The 25096-nt window shown below is 41.6% G+C and overlaps 1 protein-coding gene across 8 annotated transcripts in view; it reads right to left on the bottom strand.

The window, feature by feature from the left end:
- Window positions 1-23767, bottom strand: part of ZBTB46 (zinc finger and BTB domain containing 46) — a 61345-nt gene extending 37578 nt beyond the window's left edge. For 3 of the 8 annotated variants that reach the window (XR_008234782.1, XM_052784643.1, XM_052784582.1), the window contains exons 1-5: window positions 23649-23767; window positions 22924-23104; window positions 16297-16424; window positions 14357-14496; window positions 5632-6601 (exon numbers count right to left, since the gene is read on the bottom strand). Coding sequence is in view for 7 of the 8 variants with exons in the window: in XM_052784643.1 (XP_052640603.1) it covers window positions 5632-6601; window positions 14357-14410 (1024 nt within the window). In the remaining variant the exon portion in view is untranslated. Of the gene's footprint in view, window positions 1-5631; window positions 6602-8718; window positions 8907-14356; window positions 14497-16296; window positions 16425-22923; window positions 23134-23252; window positions 23621-23648 lie in introns of those variants that run through there. The other 5 variants (XM_052784600.1, XM_052784591.1, XM_052784615.1 and 2 more) reach the window with 5 other exon arrangements.
- Between the last annotated feature and the right edge of the window lie 1329 nt (window positions 23768-25096).

A 25096-nucleotide genomic window follows, 5' to 3' on the forward strand; every position in this document is an offset into this window, starting at 1 on the left:
GAAAAGGCTTACGACACCAGCTGCCTCCAATCTTCACAGAGAGCCAGTAGCACAACTCCCTGCAGCAGGCACCAAAATCAGATTGTGTCACTGAAAAATTATGAACTTGAACATCTCCTCACCACGAGGGAGGAAACTTGAGCATAATTAAAGATTTTGATGGGAAAATACTAAAGGAACTTGGAACTCTGCAAAGTCAGAAGGATATAGTGAAGTCCTGTTCATCCTTCCCATGAAGGTCACTACTCTGGGCTTACTTAAGTCCTGAAGCTCTTCTTACAGAATACAATTTCACTACACGTAACCAAAGTAAAGCAAAAAGTTCCCAAACCGTAGCATCTTTAAAAGTGACTGTTCTGTTTTGAAAATAATTAGCTTCATTTCACAGTCAATTGGCATACAAAAATTCACTTGCAGCTTTAGGGTGCAAACACTCAGAAGATGTGTGGGAGTATTTCCTTTGAAATAAATTCCTGAATCATAACTACTATGCTTGAACTAGCACATTAATAAAACCATCAATAAATTCTTCAAAAGTCACCCTCGAAGTGACAGAGTTTTCCATTATACGGAGAGGCAAAACCAGGAAGCAACATTTTGTTCTTCTAGTGAAGGTAACTGTCCTCTTCAGCAAGAACCTTTTAAATACCGCCCGATCCTGTTGTCTACGCATTCAGGACATGTAATCCTGTAAAAACTATATCCAGCAATAGTAGAGGAACAGCAACCTAAGGAAAATGAAGATGCTCAAGGCACTAGACTACTTCTGAATTTCATAAGCCTCTTTGATATTAAGACTAACAAATAGCAATATGTTTCTTTAGAAAACCTATGAAATTCAAGAAAAAAAAGGTTAAAATAGAAGACAGACCTGTTATTAAGTCTGTGGAGGAGATTCTTCTTGGCTCAGTTATGAAGAAAGTTATTATTTATATAAGCCTATCCTTCAGTTTACTTTGGAGAATTGCTGTTCCAAGTTAATGCGGCTTGGTGAGGAAAACATATACATGAATGTTTCATACAAGGAATGACAGACTGACATCCTGAACAACCCAAACAGGATGAGAAAGAAAAAACCTAATATGTTTTATGCTAAACAGAGAATCCAAATTAATAAATTGAAACTAGCATGAAAAGATGGTCCTTATCAAGATTTGTGCTTGACTGACACTACCCTGTAGAAACTGAGAGCTTAATCACATTCTCAATCTAGCATCTCAACTTAGTTTGCATTCTTTTGCAAATTCTATTTGATCATTTTTTCTTGGATGAAGAAGATACACTCTTCATGGCAGACGTTAAGAATCTCTTGCTTCAGTTGCTATTTCCATGATGTTAGATTACCATTAATAAGATTACTCCAGACAATCCTTTTTATTTTAATCCGTAGTGTGATCAAATTCAAAGACTCTCAGCAGCACCTCACCAGCATCTAGAAAAGAATCGACTGATTCTGAAAGAATTTTCTTATCCTTTCAATTAAAAAAAAAAAAAAATTGTGTCTTTTTGAGGCCCCGTTGATTCATATTAAAGTACAGGCTACTTAACCTATTTGGGACACTTTAGTACACCCTGCCTATATTGATAAGAACATGTCTCCCACCGAAAGAAGCACCACTATCAAGTGTAAAGGAGCTGTTAGTTGTTGCAAAAGCAAAGTTTCAGTGACTGCAACGTGCTTCTTTGTAACAGAAGTAATTTATGTTATGTTACAATAACACATTGTAACTTAATACAGGAGTAGGAGAATATTTTTAAGCTGTGAAGTACACTGCCCCAAATAATCACTGATTTAAAAGGGTGATGCAACGGTTACTTGCAAGGTCCACCTTCCCAAATGTTGCTTGCATGTTGCTGAAATGCAATGCTGCTTGCAAGCAAGACCAAATTAATATCTTGCACAATTTCAGGAGGAAGACACTAACACCAAACTTTTAAGACGGACTCTCCTAGATCAGCTTTCACATTGCCAGGAGGTCTGTGTTAGTACTCCAGTATAGAGGCATTTGCAAATGGTACCCAAATTAGCCCACAATGAGAGCTTTCAGACTTAACAAGCAACATCTTAAAATAACTGAATAGATCAGAGAAGTGAATGAGCCTCAAAGAACAAAGAGTTCTAGGTAACTTTTTTCTTCTTAGCTACTTATGAAAGAACATTCAACAACCATTTCCTCAGCAAACGAGTACTTTTTCATCCTAGCTATGAACAATACAGATAGGGACACTTCTAAATACATGAGGCAAAAAAAGAGCCTTAGACTATGAAGTCTGTTTTAAAGAACAAAGCCTGACACTACTAAATCAAAGACAACTTCAAGCCAGAATTTAACCACATCCCAAATACTCATTACACAGTGCAGACACCTGCCATTATCTGTTTTCACACAAGAGAATAATTTTTTCTTCATGCATAGGAGCTAAGTTTCCAACACCCCTAGATGACTACTGAATTCCAGCAGGAGAGGGAAGAACCTGGGGTACCAATAACCAAGCTAAGCAGAACCGTGGAGCTTGGCAACTTGGGAGATGGAGCAGTTCGCAAGAGGGTTGCTTCCACCTGCTGGAGATGGGAAATAGTAATGTGAGACCAAAAGACCCCATTGCTTGTAGGGACCAAGACGGTGATCATCTGGGGGAGCAGGGATGCTTTCACTTCATGCTGAAAGAGAAGCAACCTCACCTGAGCGACCAACTCTGATCTCACCCAAACCACACATCGACACACACACAAGCACACAAGAGGCTTGCTGCTGACAAGCTGCCCAAGTGTTAACTGAAACTGAACATGCACAGATCTCAAATCCTTTGAAATCATACCAAAAAAATCCCCCAAAAGACAAGAAAATTTGACCTGAAATACACGCAGGGCTCCTCTTGCTTAGGGGAAGCATGCAGAGATACTCCCTGCCGTTAAGCCCATATGCACCCATCCCGCCATTTCAGGCCCCACAGGGCAGAGAAACGTCCCTTTTCAGCAGGACAGAAAGGAGAATTTCATCTCTGCTCACCTCTCCAGATGGCTAACTTGGGAAAACCATGAGCAGCCCAGACTCCACACCCTGCCCTTGCTCCAAAGCATGGTTACTTTTACTTTGCACACATTGCTCTCGGAGCAGCAGCCAGACTGGCTGGCCGCTGCCAACATACGTAGCCCCTGTGCCTGTCCGGTTCTGGCTTTGCTCTCGTTTTGGATAGTGAGACAATGAGAAGTGTTGCTATTCAGTTTTTCCTTTTGCTTTACCAGCACTAGTGGAATATTGAAACTATTCCCTCAACCACCACCATTCAGCTTCCCCTTTCCCATCATTAGAAACACCTCTTTTATTGGTGTCCTGGTTTCGGCTGAGATAGAGTTAATTTTCTTCTTAGTAGCTAGTACAGTGTGGTTTGCATTTAGTGTGAGAATACTGTTGATAACAGACTGATGTTTTACTTGTTGCTAAGTAGTGCTTATCCTAAGTTAAGGATTTTTCAGTTTCCCGTGCTCTGCCAGCAAGCAGGTGCACAAACAAAAAGCTGGGAGGGAGCATGGCCAGGACAGCTGACCCCAACTAGCCAAAGGGATATTCCATACCATAGCACATCATGCTCAGTATATAAACTGGGGGGAGTTGGCCGGGAGGGGCGGATCGCTGCTCGGGCATCGGTCAGAGGGAGGTGAGCAACTGCATTGTGCATCACTTGTCTTTTCTTGGGTTTTATTAATTTTTAAAATTATTTTATTTTATTCCTTTTCATTACAGTTATTATTATATATTGTTATTATTATTGTTAGTATTACATTTTATTTTACTTTAGTTATTAAATCTTTCTTATCCCAACCCAGAAGTTTTCCTTTTTTTTTTTTCCCAATTCTCCCCTGCATCCCACTGGGAGTGGGAGGAGTGAGCGAGCGGCTGCATAGTGCCTAGTTGCTGGCTGGGGTTAAACCATGACAACGGGAAACCACATTTAAGACAAAATTTGGAACAAATAATTTGATTGTGCCTGCTGATGCGCTGTCTCAGCACTGCGCTGAGTCAACACCCGCAACCATCTTCCTCTCATCTCAAACAGTTGTAAAGAAAAAGGCCACTTCTATTTAATTCCTTAACAATTAGGAATTAAATAATCTAAACTTCATTCAGCTTCCAGTAATACAATCTCTTATATTTTGCACTGTTTTCAGTAATTTAAAGACATTCAGTCTATAACCAGTTTGCTAAGAGGATCAGAGTTGCAGTTCTGTTTCTGCAGTCACTCCAGCATGGGTGGTTTACTTCATATACCTGTCCAAACCCCACACACCTTATAGACAGTACAAGTGATTGAGCTGTTTTTATGAGATGCCGTGAAAGTGAAAAATATTTGCGTGCGAATAGTACACCAGGCAATCCGTGCTGAATCTTCATTCAAAACAATTCTAAAATACATGCATTATAAAAACAAGATTCGTCATAAATCACTGTTATCTTAAGTTATCTCCTATTTTTCTCCTAACTGACGTTGTTCAGATTTTATCATCAGCCAATTAGAATAATTACATGCAAGCTCGCTGCAGCAGATAACTGTAAAACATAATAAATCTAAAGACATTTGTAGAGCGTTACCCATTCAATGAAAACCGCATTTAAACTTCAGTATGTAAGCAACTTAAACATCCTTTTTCAGCCCATAAAGACTCTTCAGACTTTCAGTACTATTTATATTGCTTTTTTCATCCGCATTTGGCAACATAAGGGTATATAATCTCACACGCCCTTCTCCTGGCTGACTTGGATTCTGGTATGCAATGAAACGCAGGCTAACTCACAGCACAAAGTTCTTCAAGTCAGCTTGAGGGAGTTTAATACCACACTGCCTTAAAGTCCTTAGGAAAAAACCACCCAAACTCCTGTATCACTAGCATTCCTGGATCTACTAATTGCCAGTGATTAATGAATCAAATAGGAGTTACCTTGAGACAGAAAAATAACTACTGGAGATTCAAAAGAAGTCAAGAAAACATTTTTCTCCCTGTCTATACACTTCAAAAGCAGCCACTCATCTCAGACTATGAGTAGTCACACATCAAAAGACATTTTAAGCCTTAGTAGTACCTGAAAAAAACCTCATTATTCTTAGGATTTACCAAACACTTATCTTGCCATTACCAGCAACAAGCTATGGTGGTTTTCTTAGACATGAGAAAGTGACACCTGAATATCAGGAAGTACTGAAGATAGTATCATTAAGACTAAATTACACCTGTGTGTGCTGTAATTACATCATCAATATACTGTGCAAGGAAAATTCTTCAACCTTGACATCAGTTTGCACACCTGCTAAAATAAATTCCAACCTTTTCTCTCATTAATTCCAAGAACTATAATGGTGTTTTGGGGGTGATTTATGCCATTCTATGTTCAAGGCCAAAACAAAACTACCAACTTCTTTCACAGGAGAACCAGCCTGCAATGCTGTGACACCGAGGTTCCTGACTGAACTGTACAGTACTTGGTTCTTTTGATTGCTGGCAACACAGGCTTCTACATTTTTCAGTTTCTGGCAAGCTAATAGATTTCAGAGACTGGTAAGATCATACCATAAACAGATCTTATTAACTCAACATTCTTTACTTCAACCACGAAAATCAGAAGAATGACTTACTTGGGTCTCGACTGCTGTACGGCCAGCCTGAGGCAGGTAAAAAAGATGGCATTGGAGAACTTGCCCTGCTGTCATCCTCCACTTGCTGCGTAATATGCCGCACAGTTTCTTTATTTTTTCTGTTCTTCCTGCGCCCAGTGGGTTGCCAGCCATCCCCTACTCCTTGTTCTGAGAACGCATTCTGTATTGCACTATCCTTGGCAGAATGTAGTTCACTCCCTCCATAATGGGACGGTGAAACCTGTTCCTCTTTGATACGTAAAGACCCATAGCCCATGTCACTAGACCAAAGAGACTGGGATGAAATGTCTTCGTGGCTGTCTGTTTTTGGTTCTTGATCCTCTTTTCCATAACTACTCCCTCCTTCATGGCAGCTGGCAATAGCTGAATCTCCAGAAGAGTTTGCTGGACTTGTTCGCCGAGCTAACCAGGGAGATATACTCCTGCCAGCCACAACTGCTGAAATCAAAGCATCCGTACTACTGCTGGAAGGGGCTCCAAGTTCATAATCAACGAGGTCATCCGAGGCATCAGACTTTATGCTTATGTCGAGAGCTGCTTTTATGAAATTGTGACAGGCTTGTACAATATCTGTCATTTGCAGATAGCTAGCAGCTGACATCACCTCAATGACGTTTCTGCTGGTCAGTGCTAGGTGTGCAGAATACATGAAGTCAATGATTGCTTTAAAGCCTTGTGCAGTTACAATGTCTAAATGGGTGACTGTGGCCTGGTCAGAGGTTTTCTGTACCTGGCAGTACAGTGTTTTGAAGTAGCGACTACTTCCAAGCAGAACGTTTTTGTGAGCCTTGAATATCTTCCCCTCCACTATAATGCAAACATCACAGAGGATGCCGTGTTGTCTCTGCTCGTTAAGCTCACGCAGCAGATGACGGTAGTGGGAAGCAATCTCCATATCTTCCTTTCGGTTATTCATTTGGAAATCTTTGTGTTTCCTCTTCCACAAGTCCTGCATGGGGAAGGAAATGACAGTATTACAAAATCCCATACAGGCTTACAGACGCGTTCTTCAAAGACTGAGACAAACCCCAAGTTGTACCAAATTAAGTACCAGGTTCATCTTGAAAGAATGTCACAAAATACAACTGCTGCCTAGAAAGACTGCACAGTCATTACACGATGCAGCTTATTTTTACCAGACTTCAAAAAACTTACATTAAAAGGGACTAGATTTGAAGTTCAATCCTCCTCATAACATCCCACAGAAACATTTCTTTAAATTACTACAGACTTGTAAGAAAACCTGTCTTAAGTTACTTGGGTAAAACAGCTGTCAGTTTTTACTGTTTGGGTTCAGTAAGGTTTGGTTTTGAAAGAGGTACTACACTTGAAACCATGCTGATGGAGACAAACTATTGAAGAGCACTCTGTAACACAATTTCCTCAAGGGAACAAGCATTACATGTAGCACACTGAATAGCTGAAATCCTCAAACAGCAAAAGCCAATTGAAACCAGCTATTTCCCTTGCTATATTGCCGTTGAGGGGCTATAAATACTGTTTTCAAGTCAGAAGAGCAATAAGCAAATCCAAGACCACAGATCACAAAATTTTAAGTCCCCACCCAAACTAAACTGGCAAGATATCAGAACTATGAAGTTAATGCTATTTGAGGCTTAACTACTTAGAAGCACAAGATTTTTTAACTTTGCAATAAAACATGTTATTTCCTTGGCTTTACATCTCCAAGTGTACCCCACAACCACCCTAAGATATTGGGTAGAGAAATTCTAATAATCACTTAAACATTAATGTTTAGAAAGGATGCTTATGACCAAAATAACAACGCGTCCATCAAGCTGAGAAGAATTCACGGGACTTTTGATCACCTTCCATAAAATTTGACAGTTATCCAAAAAAAGGCTAGTTAGTGCCAGCAGCATGGCAGAGACCCATATCTTCTAAGTTATGCTCCAATTATCATCCACTTACACCCCAAAACAGAAAAAAAGGTCTTAAGTGTGGATATGTTGACAGTAATCAGTGGCACCAATATTTTCAGACTGAATTTTATCACACCTGCCAAGTACAAATATGAGAGAAGTAATACATCAACATGGACGAGTGCATACACAGATTTCTCGCAGCGTTCAGTAAGTCACTCCTACCACACAGCTTAATCTGTTGTCCATTCAACACCAACAGAAATGCCCTGCCTTTTGTCTCCCAAGGCAACGCTTCACTGCTATCAGGCGTATCAACACATTCTGTCTCTCAAGCGAGATGACTTCAAGTTCACAACACTCAAGGTGTTAAGGATGGACGCTGGCAGCACCAGAACAGACCGATGAAGTACTCCCTGCAACACCATACCTCGGCAGTTACTACCTTTGCAACTCCATACTTGCCTTTGCTGCCACAGCTTTGCAAATTCCTTGGCGTTACTTTCTGCCATTTTATCTAGCTTATACCACTTATTCAGAACTTTCTATCAAGATTTATATGCCGTCTAACAGTGGTTTAATGGTTTGACCAATTAAGAGCGCTGAGCTGCCACACAACATGAAGGATATCTACTCCTTTCTCTCAAAAACTCAAATTTGTTCCAATATAGGATGTTCCAACTGCAAAATTAATATGTGGGTCCACATGTCAACATACAACATACTGACAAGACCAAATTCTGAATGTAACTATGGGCAGGTGCACAGATCAGAAGCCTGGATTTAGGCTAGTGGTGGTTGCTGATAAAACCAAAATCACTGTACTTCTGAGGTCTTACAGTCTTAAAGCATACATGGTTAAATATAAGCACTGTCAGTAAGGAGGCTGACGTGAGCTTGAAGCAACTTTCTAACATACATCAAGTTCAAACACAAATTCAGTCCCATCTGTTCAAATAGGCTCACAGCAGTGGGCAGTCCTAGGACAGCCATGATTAAGCAAGTTCCCTGACACATGCAAGTGGGTTTCCTGTACTGTGGAACACAGATCCCCAAGACCTCTGCCCCCTTCCCCTAGTCTGTGCTATTATTGTCATCTACAGGAGCAAAATAGCTACAGTTTGGCCAACACTATTGGCTAACAAACAACCTCTCAGCCCAGAGAACATACGTGACACAGGACCTTTCTTCTAGAGAGCCACCTGATGATTCAAAAGTTCAAGTTATGCAACATTGCCTGCACGAGCTTCTCTAGTTCCGCAAGAATGGAGCTGTCTCTTTGGCAGTGTCAGAAATGCTAATTTGCAAGACCAGCTGGTCCCTGATCATTGAGAAGCATTTACTTCCCTCAAGAGAGGAAGGACCATCTTCCTGCAACATAAACAGGCTGAACTGGTGTTAATCTATTTCAAATCCATACAGTTTTTCTACAGAATTAAGCACAGAACACACAAAGAAGCTAATCTTTTTTTTTATTATTTGAACTGGAAGAGGTTAATAATAGCATAGCTCTACATTATCTGAACAACACTACCTATTTACCATTGAAATCTGCCCGGAGACCTCAAATCAAATTCTCACATGGAAGCCATCTCCACCTCCACCACAAATAAATGAAATAAATAAACTAAAAAAAAAAAAAAAAAAAAAAAAAAATCAAACCAAGAATCAGTCAGGGGAAAAAAAAAAAAAAAAGAAAGAATTGATTTTTCAGGTGTTTGGCCTGAAAAGGTTGTGATGGAACCAGCCAGCACAGCAGCTCTCTAACCCAGGCTCTGAAGGTAGCTGCCACCACTTCCCATGTCTTCATGTTTGAGAGAACCACCTCTTAAAGCAGAATGACAGTTCAGTTTTGTCTTTATTCCAGAAACCACTACTGCATCTACTTTTAGGAGTTGAAGAGTCAGCTTAGTCCCCTCAGGAAATATGAATTGCCACACAGGATAAAGTGAGTTGTCCATCACCAATCCTGTCTTCAACAGCTGCCATATCCACATGATTCAGAGGAAGACGCAAGAAAACCTCACAGCATACAATTACGAAGCTATCAGAAGGTTTCAGATATGGCATTTCCGTTTGCTGTTCCTTCATGGGTATCAAAATCCATATTCCAAGATACCAACTCCCTGGAATCAGTGCAGGGGGGAGGGGGGCGGGAAATCTCCTGCAAGGACAATTTTCCCTTCCTCAATTTAATACAGATTAGCATCAGGAGTATCTGTCAATGTCTTCACCTGGTTTTGTGAATTTATGCAACAAGAGCTTTTCTTCTTGAATGCTTTTCACCTGGAAATTATACTGATTCCTTGAGATTTTATTTCTTTACTATTTCATATATTTATTCAGCTTACTTCAGTGGGTTGGGTTCCCCCTCACTGTTGGTAACAGTCTATTTTAGATAAACCTTGTCCTTTGTTTAAGCTGCCTATAGCAGAAACCCAGATTAAAATATTTGTCTCTTGCTACCTTTGCTTTAGACTGGACCAGTTTGAGGTTCAGTTGAGGTTCTGACTCATCTGGTGCTTCTTATGGATGAAGCACATGCTAGCCTCTTTAGGAAATAGCTTTTCTCTGACTTTATTTCCTATCACGGGATTTTTACTAAACACACACACACAAAAAATCTACGCAAGATTCCTTACTGGCCTCCCTCCCACCCACCAAGCTCTTGACAGAAGACACCCTCCAGGCAAGCCATGGATGAACAAAAGCGTGTCATTACAGTACGATCATACAGTCCTTGTATCTTACTTGCCCACATTTCCAAGGACACTGGGGACAAGAGCAGAGAGAGGGTGGGTAGGTGCCTTTTGGACAAGAAAGCAAAAATACCTGACATTCTAAAATATGATGAATATAAGAACACAAGTAAAAATAATGACAATATACATTCCTCTACACAAAGGGAAGACAACTTGTCCTTGTTCCAAAGTACTTTAAGTATAAAGAGACAGAGAGATGAATGGGGAAGACGCCCACCAAAGAGCAGCATCCTTTCCACTGACAGGTGGGCACGTTACAGCACTTTCAAGTATGCAAGCAATGATGTGGATACTCCCATGTTCAGTCTAATCAATAAAATTTAACATCTTCCAAACCAGCAATTATTATTGTGGATGTCTTGATCTTCCTCTGTCTGAAGGTCTGCTACTTTATACACATTTTTCCACATTCAACATTTGTCACAGCATTGTACCTTTTAAATGAGAGGTCTTTGGGGGAGAAAATTAAATATGCCTCAAATTCAGAGGAATTAATTAGTTTTCTGTCTACCCATGTCAAACCAGAACATCCGTTTAATGTCAAGGATCACTAGGGAATTAATCCAAGTTAAATTTAAGGCAATTTGCTAGTAGTTAAAAATTCAGGAAGCTTCAAAACCCTGTGCTCTTGTGTTCCAATTTTACATGCTGTTTTGTGGCTTGTTGTTGGGGTGGGTTTTGGTTTTTTTTTTTCCCTTTTCCTGGTAATGATATTTATCTCCACTTAAAAGATGTTGTGGAAAGATTTCTTCGGAAAAGCAGTAGCCTTCAAACTTCTATTGGAAGCATGGTAAAGATGGAATAAACCATGGAGATTTTTTAGAATCAGATCTCGAAGATTAATGATGTATTTTTTGTTTTATCTCGGGTCTTTTTAGTACACTGAAGGATTTCAAAGTTGAGCACCTACTAAAATCCTTTAGGCCTGGGCCTGCGATGACAGCACATGGCCACAACACAGCTTTCCAAGAAGCCAATGAACCATGAAAGCTCATCTGTAGATTTTCCACAAAATAAATTGTAGCAGATCAGGCTTTCTTCATAAGTCAATTCACAGACACTACAGTAATTCAAGTCTATTACTTTTCCAAAAATAACTAAAAAAATTGTCCCTAAACAAACAACACTTGCATGTAACAGCAAAAAGAACAAAACATGAGCAGATTTAATAATCTCTTTCATGCAAACTTCTGTCAAGATACAGGCCAGCTTTTTACTTTCCATGTTGTCAAAAACCTGGTCTTAAAGTAAGCATTAATAATTTATATAATCTTTAAACCTAGCTAGAATGAACCTAGTTCTACAAATATAGCATCTCTGAAAACTCTTTCTTTTGCACTATCAGTACAGTTATTTGAACATGAAAACATCACCTGGTGACATAATAAGAGTCTAAATAAACACTATCTTCACCTACTGTTGGAAAGGTTTTAAAAAGAGTAACCAGTGATACTTACAAAGCCAACCTCTCAGCGTACGTACCCACAATAAGTCTGCTGACCAAAATCTTAACACCAGTAAAATTAAGGGGTATAAATTTGTTGCATCTAAAACTCAGTGCATTATATGAATTTTGACAAAAAGCCACAGACAAGAAATGGAGTACACACATGAAAGTCTCTACAGTACAGTCCTCTGGGAAATAGTGGGGACAAAAATAAACTCCCTTTACTCAGAAGGAAAAGGGGGGGGTGGGGCCAGAAAAAGACTAGAGGGGGTTTTTGTTGTTGGTAGGGTTTTTTGTTTGTTTACTTTTTGCTCTCTCAGAATATAAGCGAATGAAAAATTTAAACTACATGTCATTTAGTCTGTTACAATTGTCTAAACATGTTTCTATGCTTAATACTAAGGACACAAGTTATAGAGTACCAAACTATTCACTAGTGCACTCCACCAGCCACTCTATGCTCCCTAGAGTAAACATGCCAATTGGAATTTAACCAAAAATGTGTTGTTTCCTCCCCCCTCTCCCTTCAGAGAAAAGTAAAACCAGATTAAGGAAGAACTCCAATTCACTCTGATGGTTTATTATACAAAAAAACCAACAAACACACCCCACTTCTCTGCTTCCCCTGTGTCCTGTCCATGTCTCCACTCCCAAGACATTCCAACATTTTTTAAATTCCTCTGCAAAGGAGCTCCGTAAGGTGAGATTGGGCTCGAAACGCCTCCTTGCACAAGACACAGTGTGCATACGAGTTTCACTTTCATCCAATTAAAGACAACAGAAATGCATAGGATTCCTCCTATCCATGTGCCCTGGGCTGAAAAGAATGAAGTACAAAAAACCCCAACGTAACCTTAGCAACTGAAAAGGACGGTACCTATACTTATTCTCCTAAAGGGGAGAAAAAGCAGAAGACTCAGGATATTAATGGATGATAACTCCCTGCAAAGACACTGCTCATAAGCTTTACAAGTACAAATCTCCAGAAGTACAGGGTTTTCTCCTAAGTGTGTTTGACGAAGAAGAGCACACAATTCCAGAAAAGTTTTAATTTTTTGATACTAGATACCCCAAAATTATATTCTTATGTTCAGCTTTCTTCAAAGTAGATGCAAGTAACAGCTTATGAAAATGAACAGTTGCCAAAAAAGAAACTCTTCTACCCTATTCTGATTCATGAAACCGATCATTCGTAGTTTAAGTTGGTCATTCCAACCACAACTCTGAATTCAAAGAGAAACAGGCAGATGTTTGTAAACAGACCAAACCAGACCCTTGGGCCAAAGAGGTTACTCACAACTCACAGTTTCACGAGAAAAACACCGTACCACTTTTCCCTTATGACTGAGGATGAGAATGTTTAATTACAGCCCAACAGTGCATGTTCATCCTTATGGGTTAGGAGCCACAGGAAAAAAAAAAAAGTTTCACCATTCGGTTTGAGAAATCCTATAGAATTACAGAAAGGGCAAAAATCTGGGAGGCAAATGATTTTCAGTGAACTGAAGTAAAAATACTAGTTATATTTTTATTATCAAATTTGAGAGGTCCACTCAATTCTCTATGATTGTAGGGCAACCCCCCCCTGCAAGCCCCTAAAAGTATTCAATTAACATCTGCCTGATGAGGACTGACTAAAATTTCTCCAATTTCAAGCCAATGCTATGCCATCATTGACAGCATTAAAACACCATCTCCAGTTAGCCTCTCTGTAGCAGTTACAATCCAGAAAGTCCATGAGCAAAGTTCACACAGCAGCAGCAGGGCAAGCATCACACCTTCAGTAGCTATAACACACCAGCAAAGAAATCACTTGCTCGAACCACTGGTTCTCAGGGCAGGCAAAGAGACTTCAACTCCCCGTCGGTCCAGCTTAGATATAGTCAGGAAATACAATACATTTAAGACCATGTCATCAGTTTACAATTGCTTCTACCATGAAAATAGATAGATCCAAATGCAATTAGGAATTAAAAGAAAGCCCATTTCAGCAAAAAGAATAACGACGCGCAAAACGCTGCATGCTTCTAGTCAGTCATATCATCAAAGCTTTGTTTCTGCAATCCAAACAGGAAACACAAGCAAAATCTAACTCCCATAAGCAATAAAATAACAGGGAGCTATCATTAAACATTTCACTCTCTACTCCAAAACTTTAAACCAGAGACTTGGCTTTGGCCTTTGACCTATCAAACCATCTACCTGAAGTTACGGGGCCAGCTATAGTGTGCAGAAGCTGGACACTACAAAAGTGCAACCAAAAGACAGGATTTCTGAAGGTATCTTAGAAAAATCCTTTTATTAACCTTCATTAGCTCTGACAGCGCATGAAGAATTGAGAGAAAACCAGGTCTGAAAATGAAAGCTAAGGGAAAACTGTTAGCCTCCACATTTTGAAAGGAGGGCAATTAGATATTAGAATTAGAAATTTAGAAACTGTAAAGTTTAAAATAGGAGGGGGGGAGGGGGGGGGAAGACCAGATGCACATTTTGCTACAGTGTTCTTCAAGTAATAAGCAGTGAAGACGTTTTTGCCGATTTTGTTAGAGAAAGCATGCAAACTTTAATATTAAAAAAAAATTAAAAATATATCCAAGACAATTACTTCTTACCAGTAACAAACTGGGTTCCAGGTCTAGCGTTTCTCCTACAATAGGTGAGGACATCAACAGCCCTAGGGCAGCACAGGTAGTGCACCGTTCTATGACCTTCCAATAGCACTGGTGTGAACTCTTGTAGAGGAAAGACAGAACTACGACAAAAAACAAAACCAGAAGTAGTTATTAGCATTAGACTACAAGATTACTGTGTAACAGTGGTACATTTAAGTCCTTTCCCTCCAAACTCACAGTTGTAACACCCCTATTTATGACCTAACGAACCCCCCAAAAAAGTTAACTCAAAGCATATCAATACATTGCAGGTAATTAAAGCCTGTTTTTTGCAATAATAGAAGGAAGAATTACGCCTTAAAAGTATGGGAAAAAAAATTCTAATTTTAGATACTAAAACTTCAAACAGATCCTTGAAACAACAGTGTTTCCTGTTTGGTAACTTTTCAAAACATTCTCACTTTAATGACTTCTTAAAGAGACATTTGTGGCCTGAAGGGCACTAATTCACCTTATCTGACCTATCAAATACTGAGGTTAAAAAGCTACCACTACAACTCCTGAAAAAAAATCAAGTTTGCAATGGATTAGTCAAGACAATTTCCTCTTGAAATGTTTAATGACCAGTTTCTACTGGCTGACGCCATTCAAGGTTAAGAGACTAAACAATCCCAAGATTTTGAATATTCTGCATAAAATATAGATGCTTAGGTAAGGCACATTCACAGACAGACTTCTGGGATAAAACATTAATGTTTACGATTACAACATATAAAGAATAGGAATAGTTCATCTACACATAGTGTCCTCACAGATAAAAAACCTTTAACTATTACTATCATCTTGTACACCTGTTTTTCTTACACAAAACAGACTTTTATTTTCTTCAGAATAGCATATTCACTACACTTATAACATCTAACTTCAACTAAAACTTCTGACTATACTTTATTCAAAAATTTATAGTGTTTATACACCATTAGCTGTTATAGCAAAGTATTTGCCATATATTTCTGATCTCTGCATTTCAGACATCTCTAATATACAGATTAGCTCTCTTAATGAAAATAAGCTATAAATCAATACTGTTGATTTCAAGACTGACCTTCTGTAGTAATAGATTGTGAAAGAAAACATCAGAAGATACAAATTAAGAAAGCTTTTCCAATACTAACTAATGTCATTATAAACGGTGAAATAACATATCTAATAAACAAATGAAGTAATAAGGAAAATCCAAGCATTCTTATGGCAACAAGCAGAACTGTGAAAATCTTGAAAACAAGTATGACCCAAGTGAAGCAAATACCATTGACTTTGTTCTCAATTTCTATTTCAGACTGCCAAGTCTTGCCTTTTTCTAATTCTGATTGCTTCTCCATAGCAATTGTTTTGGCTAGCTCTTTTTAGTTCTGTTATTTAGACAGTTAAAAAAATAAAATGGGGGGGGGAGCCAGACCAACACAGAGACATAGGAAATTACTTTGTTAGAAAAGCGTAAAAGTAATGCGTAGTTTCACTTAGACTTAGGACTGTTACTGTTAAGACTCTCATTTACACCTCTGTCCCAGCATCACAAAATGAGCCAGAACAGTCTGGTAAGAATGGTAAAGCTGAGACCTATACCGTTTTGCAGAGCTCTTCATTTTTTCTTCCTGCTTTGAGCTCTGCACCTGTTTTCCTCTTCCAAATGAACAGATGAGAACCAAGTGACCATGATTAATGGAGGCAGCCCTACCACAAGGTAGGAGCAGGAGAATAGCCAGAGGTATTTCTTCAACTTTTGCAGTTGGGTAAGATTTCTAAACGAGCCTTTATCAACGTTATGTCAAATTTTATAAAGAACTGTAAGTCCTCATGACAATGTTGATATATATCCAGCTACTCTTTCTCTTTCCCTTGCCACATTACAAAAATATCTTTAAATGCTGAGAACTTACCAATCTTTGAAAATGTTTCCTGTTAGCAAAAATAAACGTCACAATGTTTCACAGCTGGATAGTGCATGATTTAATGAATAGAGGAGAATGGTCTCTGGTAACAAGCTCCAACAGGTTCGTCAGATGTCCTGTATTTGGGAAGGGAAAGAATAGGAGGCAAAAATTAAAATCTAAACTTTAACTTAATACAAAAACCTTCAGTGTCACATAATTAGAAGCCACAGTTAAAATAACTGCATATTTACAAGACTGTTTGCCATTTCGAACAAGAAATATTCTGATATATAGGAAATATATTCCAATACGTTCTGACATATAGGAAAAATTCTTTAGCCCTTGTGTTAAGTTAAAGAAAGAGCTTAACATACAAATTTTAAGACTATTAACAACTTCTGACTATGCTTCCAGACAGAAGTGCTTTGGAGAAGTCACTGTAAAAAACAGTACTTTATATGAGGATTTCAAACTACTTTAACAATAGTTTGCTCTAGTAAACATCGTAAAGTTTCAGTTAATGTTTCTGCAACACTTGCCATCCACAAACTTTAAATGAGGTTAGTATTAATCTAACCTTATAGTTACAGTGATTCCCCTCCAAACCAAAATATTTGCCTGAGGTTACAGAAAAATTATCTGTCTGCATTATACAAAAGTAAGATATTTGAGTTCTATTCCCACCCAACTCGACTGAGTCGCAGCCTTCAAAAGCCAGAGTCATCCTCAAATTAAAGAGCAGCATACACAAATGTACTAACTAAAACAGTTTGCTCCTCTTACAAGAATTTAAAAATTTTGAAAAAAGAAAATCCACAAAGGTACAGAAAAAGATGCGAATACCTAACAGAAGGTAAAAGTTTTATTTTCCACGCCTGTAAAAGCAATGCAGCCCAAAATATAATATTCCAACTGGGAACAATTTGCTAATATAACAGGATGCACCTTTCCTTACAGTGCACTAGGTGTATTTCTAGATCAAAATGCTTACTTGCAGTAACATTTCCACTGCACTTTGTATTTCCTCTCCATTTCACTTACTCATTTCCCTGCAACTTCCAACTCTGTCCATGCGCTTGTCTCTTCATCCTCTCTCTCCATCATAGAGAGCTCCATCACGGTACAGAAACAGTTGCGCACATCATTCCCCTATTTCTGATCTCTGCTCTCTCTTTCTCTCACCTGGTTGCACCAAGAGATGATCCAACTCTACCCACGACCACGGACCTTGCAGAACGCAGTAAGAACGCAGAAGAGCTAGCCAGCACTTAAATAGCAAGTACCTTACAGGGTACCAGGCTTGAGAAGTCTGGTGATATCAAAAAATGTAAGAATTGAGCTACAGATATATCTGCCACACTAGCAGTGAAATTAAAAAACACCTTGAAAAAATCCGAATGCCTGTGGCTAGTATTGACACTTACCTGTCCAAGTGCCGTTAAATCCTACAAGATCTTAAGCTTCCACTTAAAAGAAAAAAAAAAAAAGTCGCAAAAGTAATCTAACCAAGAAGACTTTGCCCTTGTGCATCTATTGGCCAAAAAAACAACATAAAAAGCATCTTAAAAAAAAGGAGGGGGATTAAAGAACTGCAAGCCTATCACACCTTCAGGGAATTGCCCTGAAGAATGGTTCCCCCAAAACCTTCTCATTGGTTTTTGGCTTTTTAACTAGGGGATCTTTGCTAAAGTTCCCAAACTCAGTACATAAAAAGGGAGGGAGCCAAAGAAGGAGGAAGAATCATTAGGTAATTTTTAAAGAGAAGTATAGCAGTGGGAGGAACCGAGGGAAAGAGCACCTAAGAGACAGAAAAGACACGTAAGGAGTCAGGAATAATCTAAGAGTAAAAAATCAACCAGTGCAAAGCTAAAGATAACATATGAGATGCTCTGTGAACAATCTAATTTCGTTTGTGTAATTCGTGGCACAAGCACTTAGTGCCTTGGGTAAGTATCCCTTTTTACTTTTTAGTAGAAATCTCATAATCCAGATTTGATCAACTATTATTAAGGGGAAAAAAAAAAAAAAAAAAAGTGGAGTGAAGCCAAGAAGGATACAGTGGTAATAAGAAGGAAGTCAATAAGCTAGCTTTATATTTAGCCACCACCTCATTCTCCAATACTACAGTGGCAGGACTTTTAGGAGTACTGCGTCCTGACTACTTCGTTCATCAGTACTTAAATTAGTTGGTTTCGGGTTTGGGTATTTTAAGCACCTAATGGCTAATACAGACCATCAATTCTTCTGTTTTGGAGCATGATTTGAGCACTAGTCAGAAAGGTATTTCCTCCAATGGTATATTAGTGCAGAAGGTGCAAATTTTGTTTAACCCTTTCCTCAAAGAGAGTGAGCTAACCGCCTGAAATATCAACTCTTTCTGCAGAGGAGTTCTTCACAAGGTGAGAAATACCAGGAAGCAAACTCGCTTGGACAGAATAAGCAGTTTGTTCAACACATGGCGAGGAAATAATTAGGAAAGATAACTACATATTTAAGTATACACAGGTATAAACATATTCCTTAATATGTAACACCCTACTCACTTTTCTATGTAGGGTTCTTAAGCGGCTAAGTTCCTGGCACACACTCTGACATTCTTGTTACTAAGTTTATTTTAATCCATACACAAGCTAGTAGCTGTGTTTGTAGAATATTTCTGACGTCTTGTTGCCTCCCTCCATTACCATGACCCCAACTCAGTTTTACTGTAAAGCAAACTCTAGGCAGAATGCTCTTCCCGAGTGCATACACAAGCCAAGTGAGTAACAGGACAGAAGGGATCACCACTGCATGGGCTGGAATAAAAGCAAGCCACATCCCCAAAAAGCAAGGCAAAAAGGTGAGTTTCAGCTCCAACTTGGCATCTACCTGTTACATTTCAGCAAAGCTACTGTTCCTCTCCACAGCTGCACCACCGCTGGTTCCAATGCACACGTACATCCTTACCTACGTGCAACAAAACACCGCAAAGTGGAACACATTTCCATCTAATTAGAATTACTGTCAAGGATCTCCTCCTGCCTGTGAAGCACTCGGAAGCTATTCAAAACCAACATTTCAACAGCAGTCTGATGTTTCTTAAATATATGGGTATGAAAGAAAGTTAAAGCAACTGTTCAGAAAATAACTGCACCACAGCTAACTTGGTAAGGGACAGAAAACCCCACCCACGAGCCTCTGAACTCCACCGTATCTCATAGGAAATTCAGCAAGGACTTCACACCAGTTTGCATTTATGAAGAATAATTGTTTTTAGCACAACTATGATTTTTCATCAGTATAATAGAAAATGTTTTGGAAGAGCCAAGAGAACCCCGGCACCCCTGCTTCACAGAAGGGGCGGCTGATAAAAAGCAGTTACGATACCAGTACGTTCGATCAGCAGCTACAGGATGGGAACGGAATCCCAAGCAGCTATCCATCCAAACTGGACATCCTTGTGCATCCAAATACACCAAGGCAGCACGAACCAGAAAACTACTGAACCATTCAGGGAAGTTGGAGATTCTTTCCTCTTGCATCTCAAGTGAAAGAAGTCCCGCAACAAGCGATACACGCTTTAATTTCTCGTCCTGCCTGAAGGACTAAAGGTCTAGAGGGAATTGAGAAAACCAACTACTGAAGGTTGTATTTAAGGGGGCTGTAACACAAACGTATCACCTAGTGAAACAAAAAGTCCTCGAGAAGGAATAAAGTAAAGTTTTGAAGCAACAAATTTTAACACTGGAGTCCTGACTGTCATTGTACTTGACCAAAATATCATAAAACCGCTCACGAGGATCCTTAGGCAAGGAGTAGCATCGCAGTACTTCACGCAGACCAAATACCTCCCTCTATCTCACAGCTGTGGTAGGTCCTTGTACTCTCGCCTAACGTGACCCCTGCTATCTACAGACAACCCCGCAGCATGCTTGCTTTCACTATTAATACATTTTAAGTTTCAAATATCACACACATAAAACACAGGTAAGCTACGCACTTAAAAATATTCAAGCAGGTCATAAGCCAGAAGCAAAATACAAACACGGTATTAATCCTTTTGTGCAAAGTGTCAGAATTTTCTAGGGTAATGCTCGCAGCCAGGAACGGACAAGAACCGCTGGCTCCTGGGAATTATAGCGGACATGTGGGATAACCATTACAACTGCAGGTAGCTCTTCACAGACTTAAACTAAGCCCTCTCTTTGCCCTTTTGTTTGCCCATTAAACTAAACACACAGGAGCCAAGGAAAACCCCTGTGAATGCTTTTTACCAATTTAGGGGGAGTCCAGAGAGCGTTACAGAGTGCTCTGGAGCAGCCAGGAAAACCAGCAAGAACATGAAGGGGAAAATGTCCTGAGAAAGGTTGAGCTGTTTATGAAATAATTCTGCTCTAAAAGCAAGCAGTAGCAGTTTGGATTGGGTGTTAGCCTGCTGCTGGGAGGACAGGAAACTTTACTTAGAAACTTCAAAAACACGTATCTAAAAAAAAAAAATCCACGCAAGTGGATAGCAGAGACAAAAAGAATATGCTTGACCTCACAGCAACACAACATGTTACCAGAGGAAAAGCAGGCATACTAACAGCAAATAACAGATCTTTCCAACATGAGGCATTTTTCCTTTTGACGGAGTACTGCTGGAGGGGGGCTGCTAAACTGGTTTTCCTCTAAGCACTTCCAGTTATAAAAAAAAAAAAAAAACACAATCCTCTTGTGAAGAACATATCCACTGTTGTACAACTGTCCCAGAAAACAAAGACCACGGGGAGAAAGTGGCCCATTTTCTTCAGTCTCCAGGAACCCCGTGTACAGGTCATGTTTTCAAAGGCTCAATCCTACACACTCTAGAACGAAGCAGCATTTAAAGTATATGAATAAACACCTAACGTTAGGATTATTAGAATACCCCATTTTTTGGTACCACACTAAAATTGACTCAATTATACCAAAGCTAACATACAGTCTATGAAAACAACTGCGAGAGAAGTTTAGCTGTGAGTGAGTTTCCCCCTCCTGGACAGGCTGCATCAAAAACAAAAGACTAGTTTTCTGTTTCAGTTACAGTTATCCCACTAGCGTACCAAACCATACAATAATTTTCATGAACGTATGTTTGGGAGCTCCCCTAAATACTGTTTTGTAGCCCTCCCTCCAGCCCATGGGACAGGCTCCTCTACCCATTTCTTGTCAGTTCCCAAAAAACACCTTAAAGCGATAATTCCTCAACACATGTTGAAAATATTGTGACTAATAATACACTCCACCCATTTTTTCCATCACTAAGGATTTCAAAATATAAAACTTGACAAACAGCGAGAGAAGCTAGACGGAATTTAGAAGGGGAAAGTCAAATTTTACTTCCAATTAAAAGATGCTGTAAAAACATAAAATGTTCAAGCAAGGTATTGATAAAAGTGGAAGAGCTATCCAGTCACAGCAAGCTTCTTCCTCAAAATTATGTTTTTCTCACTCTTCTTGGATAACGTAGCTTTTCCTTTTAATCCTCACAGGGAAAAAAAAAAAAAAAGAAAAAGAAAAAATACACCCTCCCCTTTTTGAGAAAATACATTTAATGCATTAGTAGCAGGGCTGCTGTATGTACACAGAGAATCCACACTTGTAATAAATACTTGATCGAGTTCAAGAACTGAGACCTAGATCTATATTACAGTGACTAAATGCTAAAAATGATACCAGTGATGCAATTAAAATGCATGCAAGAACTTTGGTACAGGTGTCTACAATACCACTGTTTGCTAAACACATCTCCTAATTAGCATGGCTTTAAACAATGCTGATAATAATCCGGTCCTGTAAGGCTTGCCAAATGAATCATTGAGATTGCAAAATAAAAAGCATGAGGAATTCATTAAAGAGCTGTTAAACTCTCCTTTGTTTATCTTTCCCCTGTCAGGTGTAAAAATAAATAAATATCGGTTTCTATCTCCAGATTTCATCCGAACGCTCAGCTTCACAATAACGCGCCGGTGAAGAACCTCCTCAGGAGGTACCAACATTTTTTTTCCCTCCGTTTCAAAAGAGAAATCCTCCCACTATTACAGTCCTGAAAATCTGCTCCATTCTCTATTTGTCATCTGGGATTGAGTTATCAGACACTACTTGTATTACTTTGGGAACTGACATGTCTATTTACAGAGACACAAAGGCAATCCAGCAGCACAACCCCTTCTTTTACCAGCACCTTTCACAGCACCTCTCCTTCTCCCCTCGGCCAAATTTTACAAACACTTTCTTCTGGGGAGGGGGGGAGGACACCTCACTAGTTTCCCAGCATGACAGAAAACATTTCCAGCCACTTTTGCACTTGTTACAGCCTTATGAAAAATCACCTCTATCCCCCCAAATGAACAGCGTTATTTTTTCAAGGGTTTTTTTTTGTTTGTTGGGGTTTTTTTTTTTTTTTTTTTTTTTAAAAAAGAGGGTCACTTCCCCCATTTCAGCCTGCAATTAAAATGGAGGCAAGGCCAGGCGATCTATGTCTGGCTTTAGGGGGAGACAATAACCCAAAACAGGCCTGGCTTTTTAAAAAAAAAAAAAAAAAAAAAAAAAGAAGAAGAAGAGGAGAGGGAGAAAGAGAAAGAGAGACAGGCAGAAAGAGAGAAATACAACATGCTTCACCAGTATTATTACCTCATCCCTTTTTCCAAGCAGTTTTGAACCACACTCCTGACAAACTCTTGGTCCAACTTGCACGGATGCTGGTTTTTAGGGGGCGGAAAAGGTTTTAATGCTGGAGCCGGGATTGAGGCTGGCTATTCGCAAGTGGAGCTGCTGTTAAAATGCCCCCTTGTCTCTTCTCCTCTCCCTTGAGCTGGGTGTTGACGCAGCAGAAATTACCAGCTGGAAAATTCCCCTTTTGGAGGTTACGGGGAGGGGGGGGGGGTGGTGGAGGGGGGGGGCGGGCGGAGGAGCGAGGGGAGGGGAGGGCCGGGGGAGGGGGGTTAAACCCTGCCACTTACCAAGTTAAGCCATCCACCCACACCAAAATAAGACATCGCGTCCCAAAGAAGGCACCGTGCCCCCCTCCGCGGGCAGGGGAGCGATCGGCCCCCCGCTCCCCCCCGCGACGGGCGGCGGGCTCTGCCCGCGGCGGAGGAGGAGGAGGAGGAGGGGGGGGGGGGGTGCCGGGGTGGGGAGGGGGTGATAATAACGATGATAATAAATGAGACGGGCGGGGAAGGGGAAGGTGGGGGTGCTCCCCGCCGCCCCCAGAGCGCTGCCCGCCTCGCCTCGCCTCAGGGTCGGCGGGGATGGGGGCGGCCCGCCGCTGCCGCTGCCTCAGGGGGCGGGCGGCCATGGCGACCCCCCGCTCGCCTCAGGGAGAGGAGAGACGGGGGGGGGGGCGGCGCGCTTACCTGGGCCCCATGGAGGAGAGCAGGGTCTCGGAGCGGCCGGAGCTGTGGCTCCGTCGGTCACTCCGTGCCTCTCCTCCCGGGTGGGGAGGTGGAAGGGGAAGGGGGGAGGAGGGCGGAGGAGTCGGGGGGGGGGGGTGGGGGGTGAGAAGCCGGCGGAGGGGGGGGGGAGGCGGCGGGGGGGGGGTGGGGGCGCCCGGGCGCGCTCCCGCCGCTCCCTCGGGCGCGCGGGGCGCGATCCCGCGGCGGGCGGCGGGGCGGTGCCGCGCGGCGCGTGCCGGCGCTTTCCCCGCCCCTTCTCCCCCACCGGCAGGCGACGATTGGGCGGTGGCGGGCACGGGCCTCCGTAAGCACCGCCCATTTTTCCCCGCCCTCCCACCCTCCCCTTTATCCCTTGCGCCGGGGGAGCGGGGGGCGCCGCCGGCGGCTCTGCCACTGCCGGACACCGGAAGTGAGGGAGGGAGAGGAGGGCGGGCGGGGGCGCGCGCCCGGGCTCGCCCGCGCGGGGCACGCCGGGACGGCGCGGTGACAGGGCTGAGGCGGAGGGCGGACGGACGGACGGTTTTCCCTCGGTCCCGTTCCCTCTCCGGACCTCCCGCCTCCCAGGGGCCGTCTGGGTCGTCTCCTGCTTCCCCTTGCTGTGGCGGCAGGTGCGCCTGGCCCGAGGAAGGGACGCGCCGCTGCGGCCGGTCGTCTTCACCTCGTTGGGGGTGAATCCATCCATCCATCCCCTCAGGCCCACCGCGGCCTCCCCGGGAGCCACGCCCGGGTGAGGGCGAGGAGCAGGCGGGATGAAGGACGAAGGGTTTGCTGATCCCGGTGGGGCCGGGGCCGTGCTGCAGCCTCTTCTGCACCTTGCGGGGCGGGGGGGGGGAGAGAAATCACTTTCTGCTCTCTTAAGAAATAAGCTGTATTTCACACAACCCCCTAGGAAAAAAAAAAAAAAAAAATATCTGCAGCCCTGCAGACTTCAGAGCCCCCTTGACTTGACCGGGCAGCGGGGCACTGGCCCGGCTTAATGGCTGGAGGTCTGGAGAATGAGGTTCTGCCGCTGCGAAATGGAGATCATAGCTCCTCGTCGGCTGTCAGATCAGGGGATGAAAAACCTCTTGTTGCCACAAAGGGCGGGATTTTGCCCTTTTGACTGTCACGCTGAGGGATCTGACAGAAACTGCCCTATATTTCAAAGGACAGAGCTTAACAGCACAGGATAGGTCTGGAGCATGGAGGAAGTCAATGTTGATGGTACGATAGCTGTGGCGAGCAAGGGAATCGTTCTTGAAATCTGTGTGGTTGTTGGGATTGTGAAAGCAGGAGCTGGTCCAGCAGATAAAACGTTTGCAAACTGTTCACGATTTGCATACTGTGATTGTGCCCCCAATTGGGGTAATATGCGTGCGAGTAACTGGGGTTGGCCATTTGTTCGCATAGCTAACTGACTTAGGTGTGTC

This window comes from Harpia harpyja, chromosome 1 (genome assembly GCF_026419915.1).
Source record: "Harpia harpyja isolate bHarHar1 chromosome 1, bHarHar1 primary haplotype, whole genome shotgun sequence".
NCBI lineage: Eukaryota > Metazoa > Chordata > Aves > Accipitriformes > Accipitridae > Harpia > Harpia harpyja.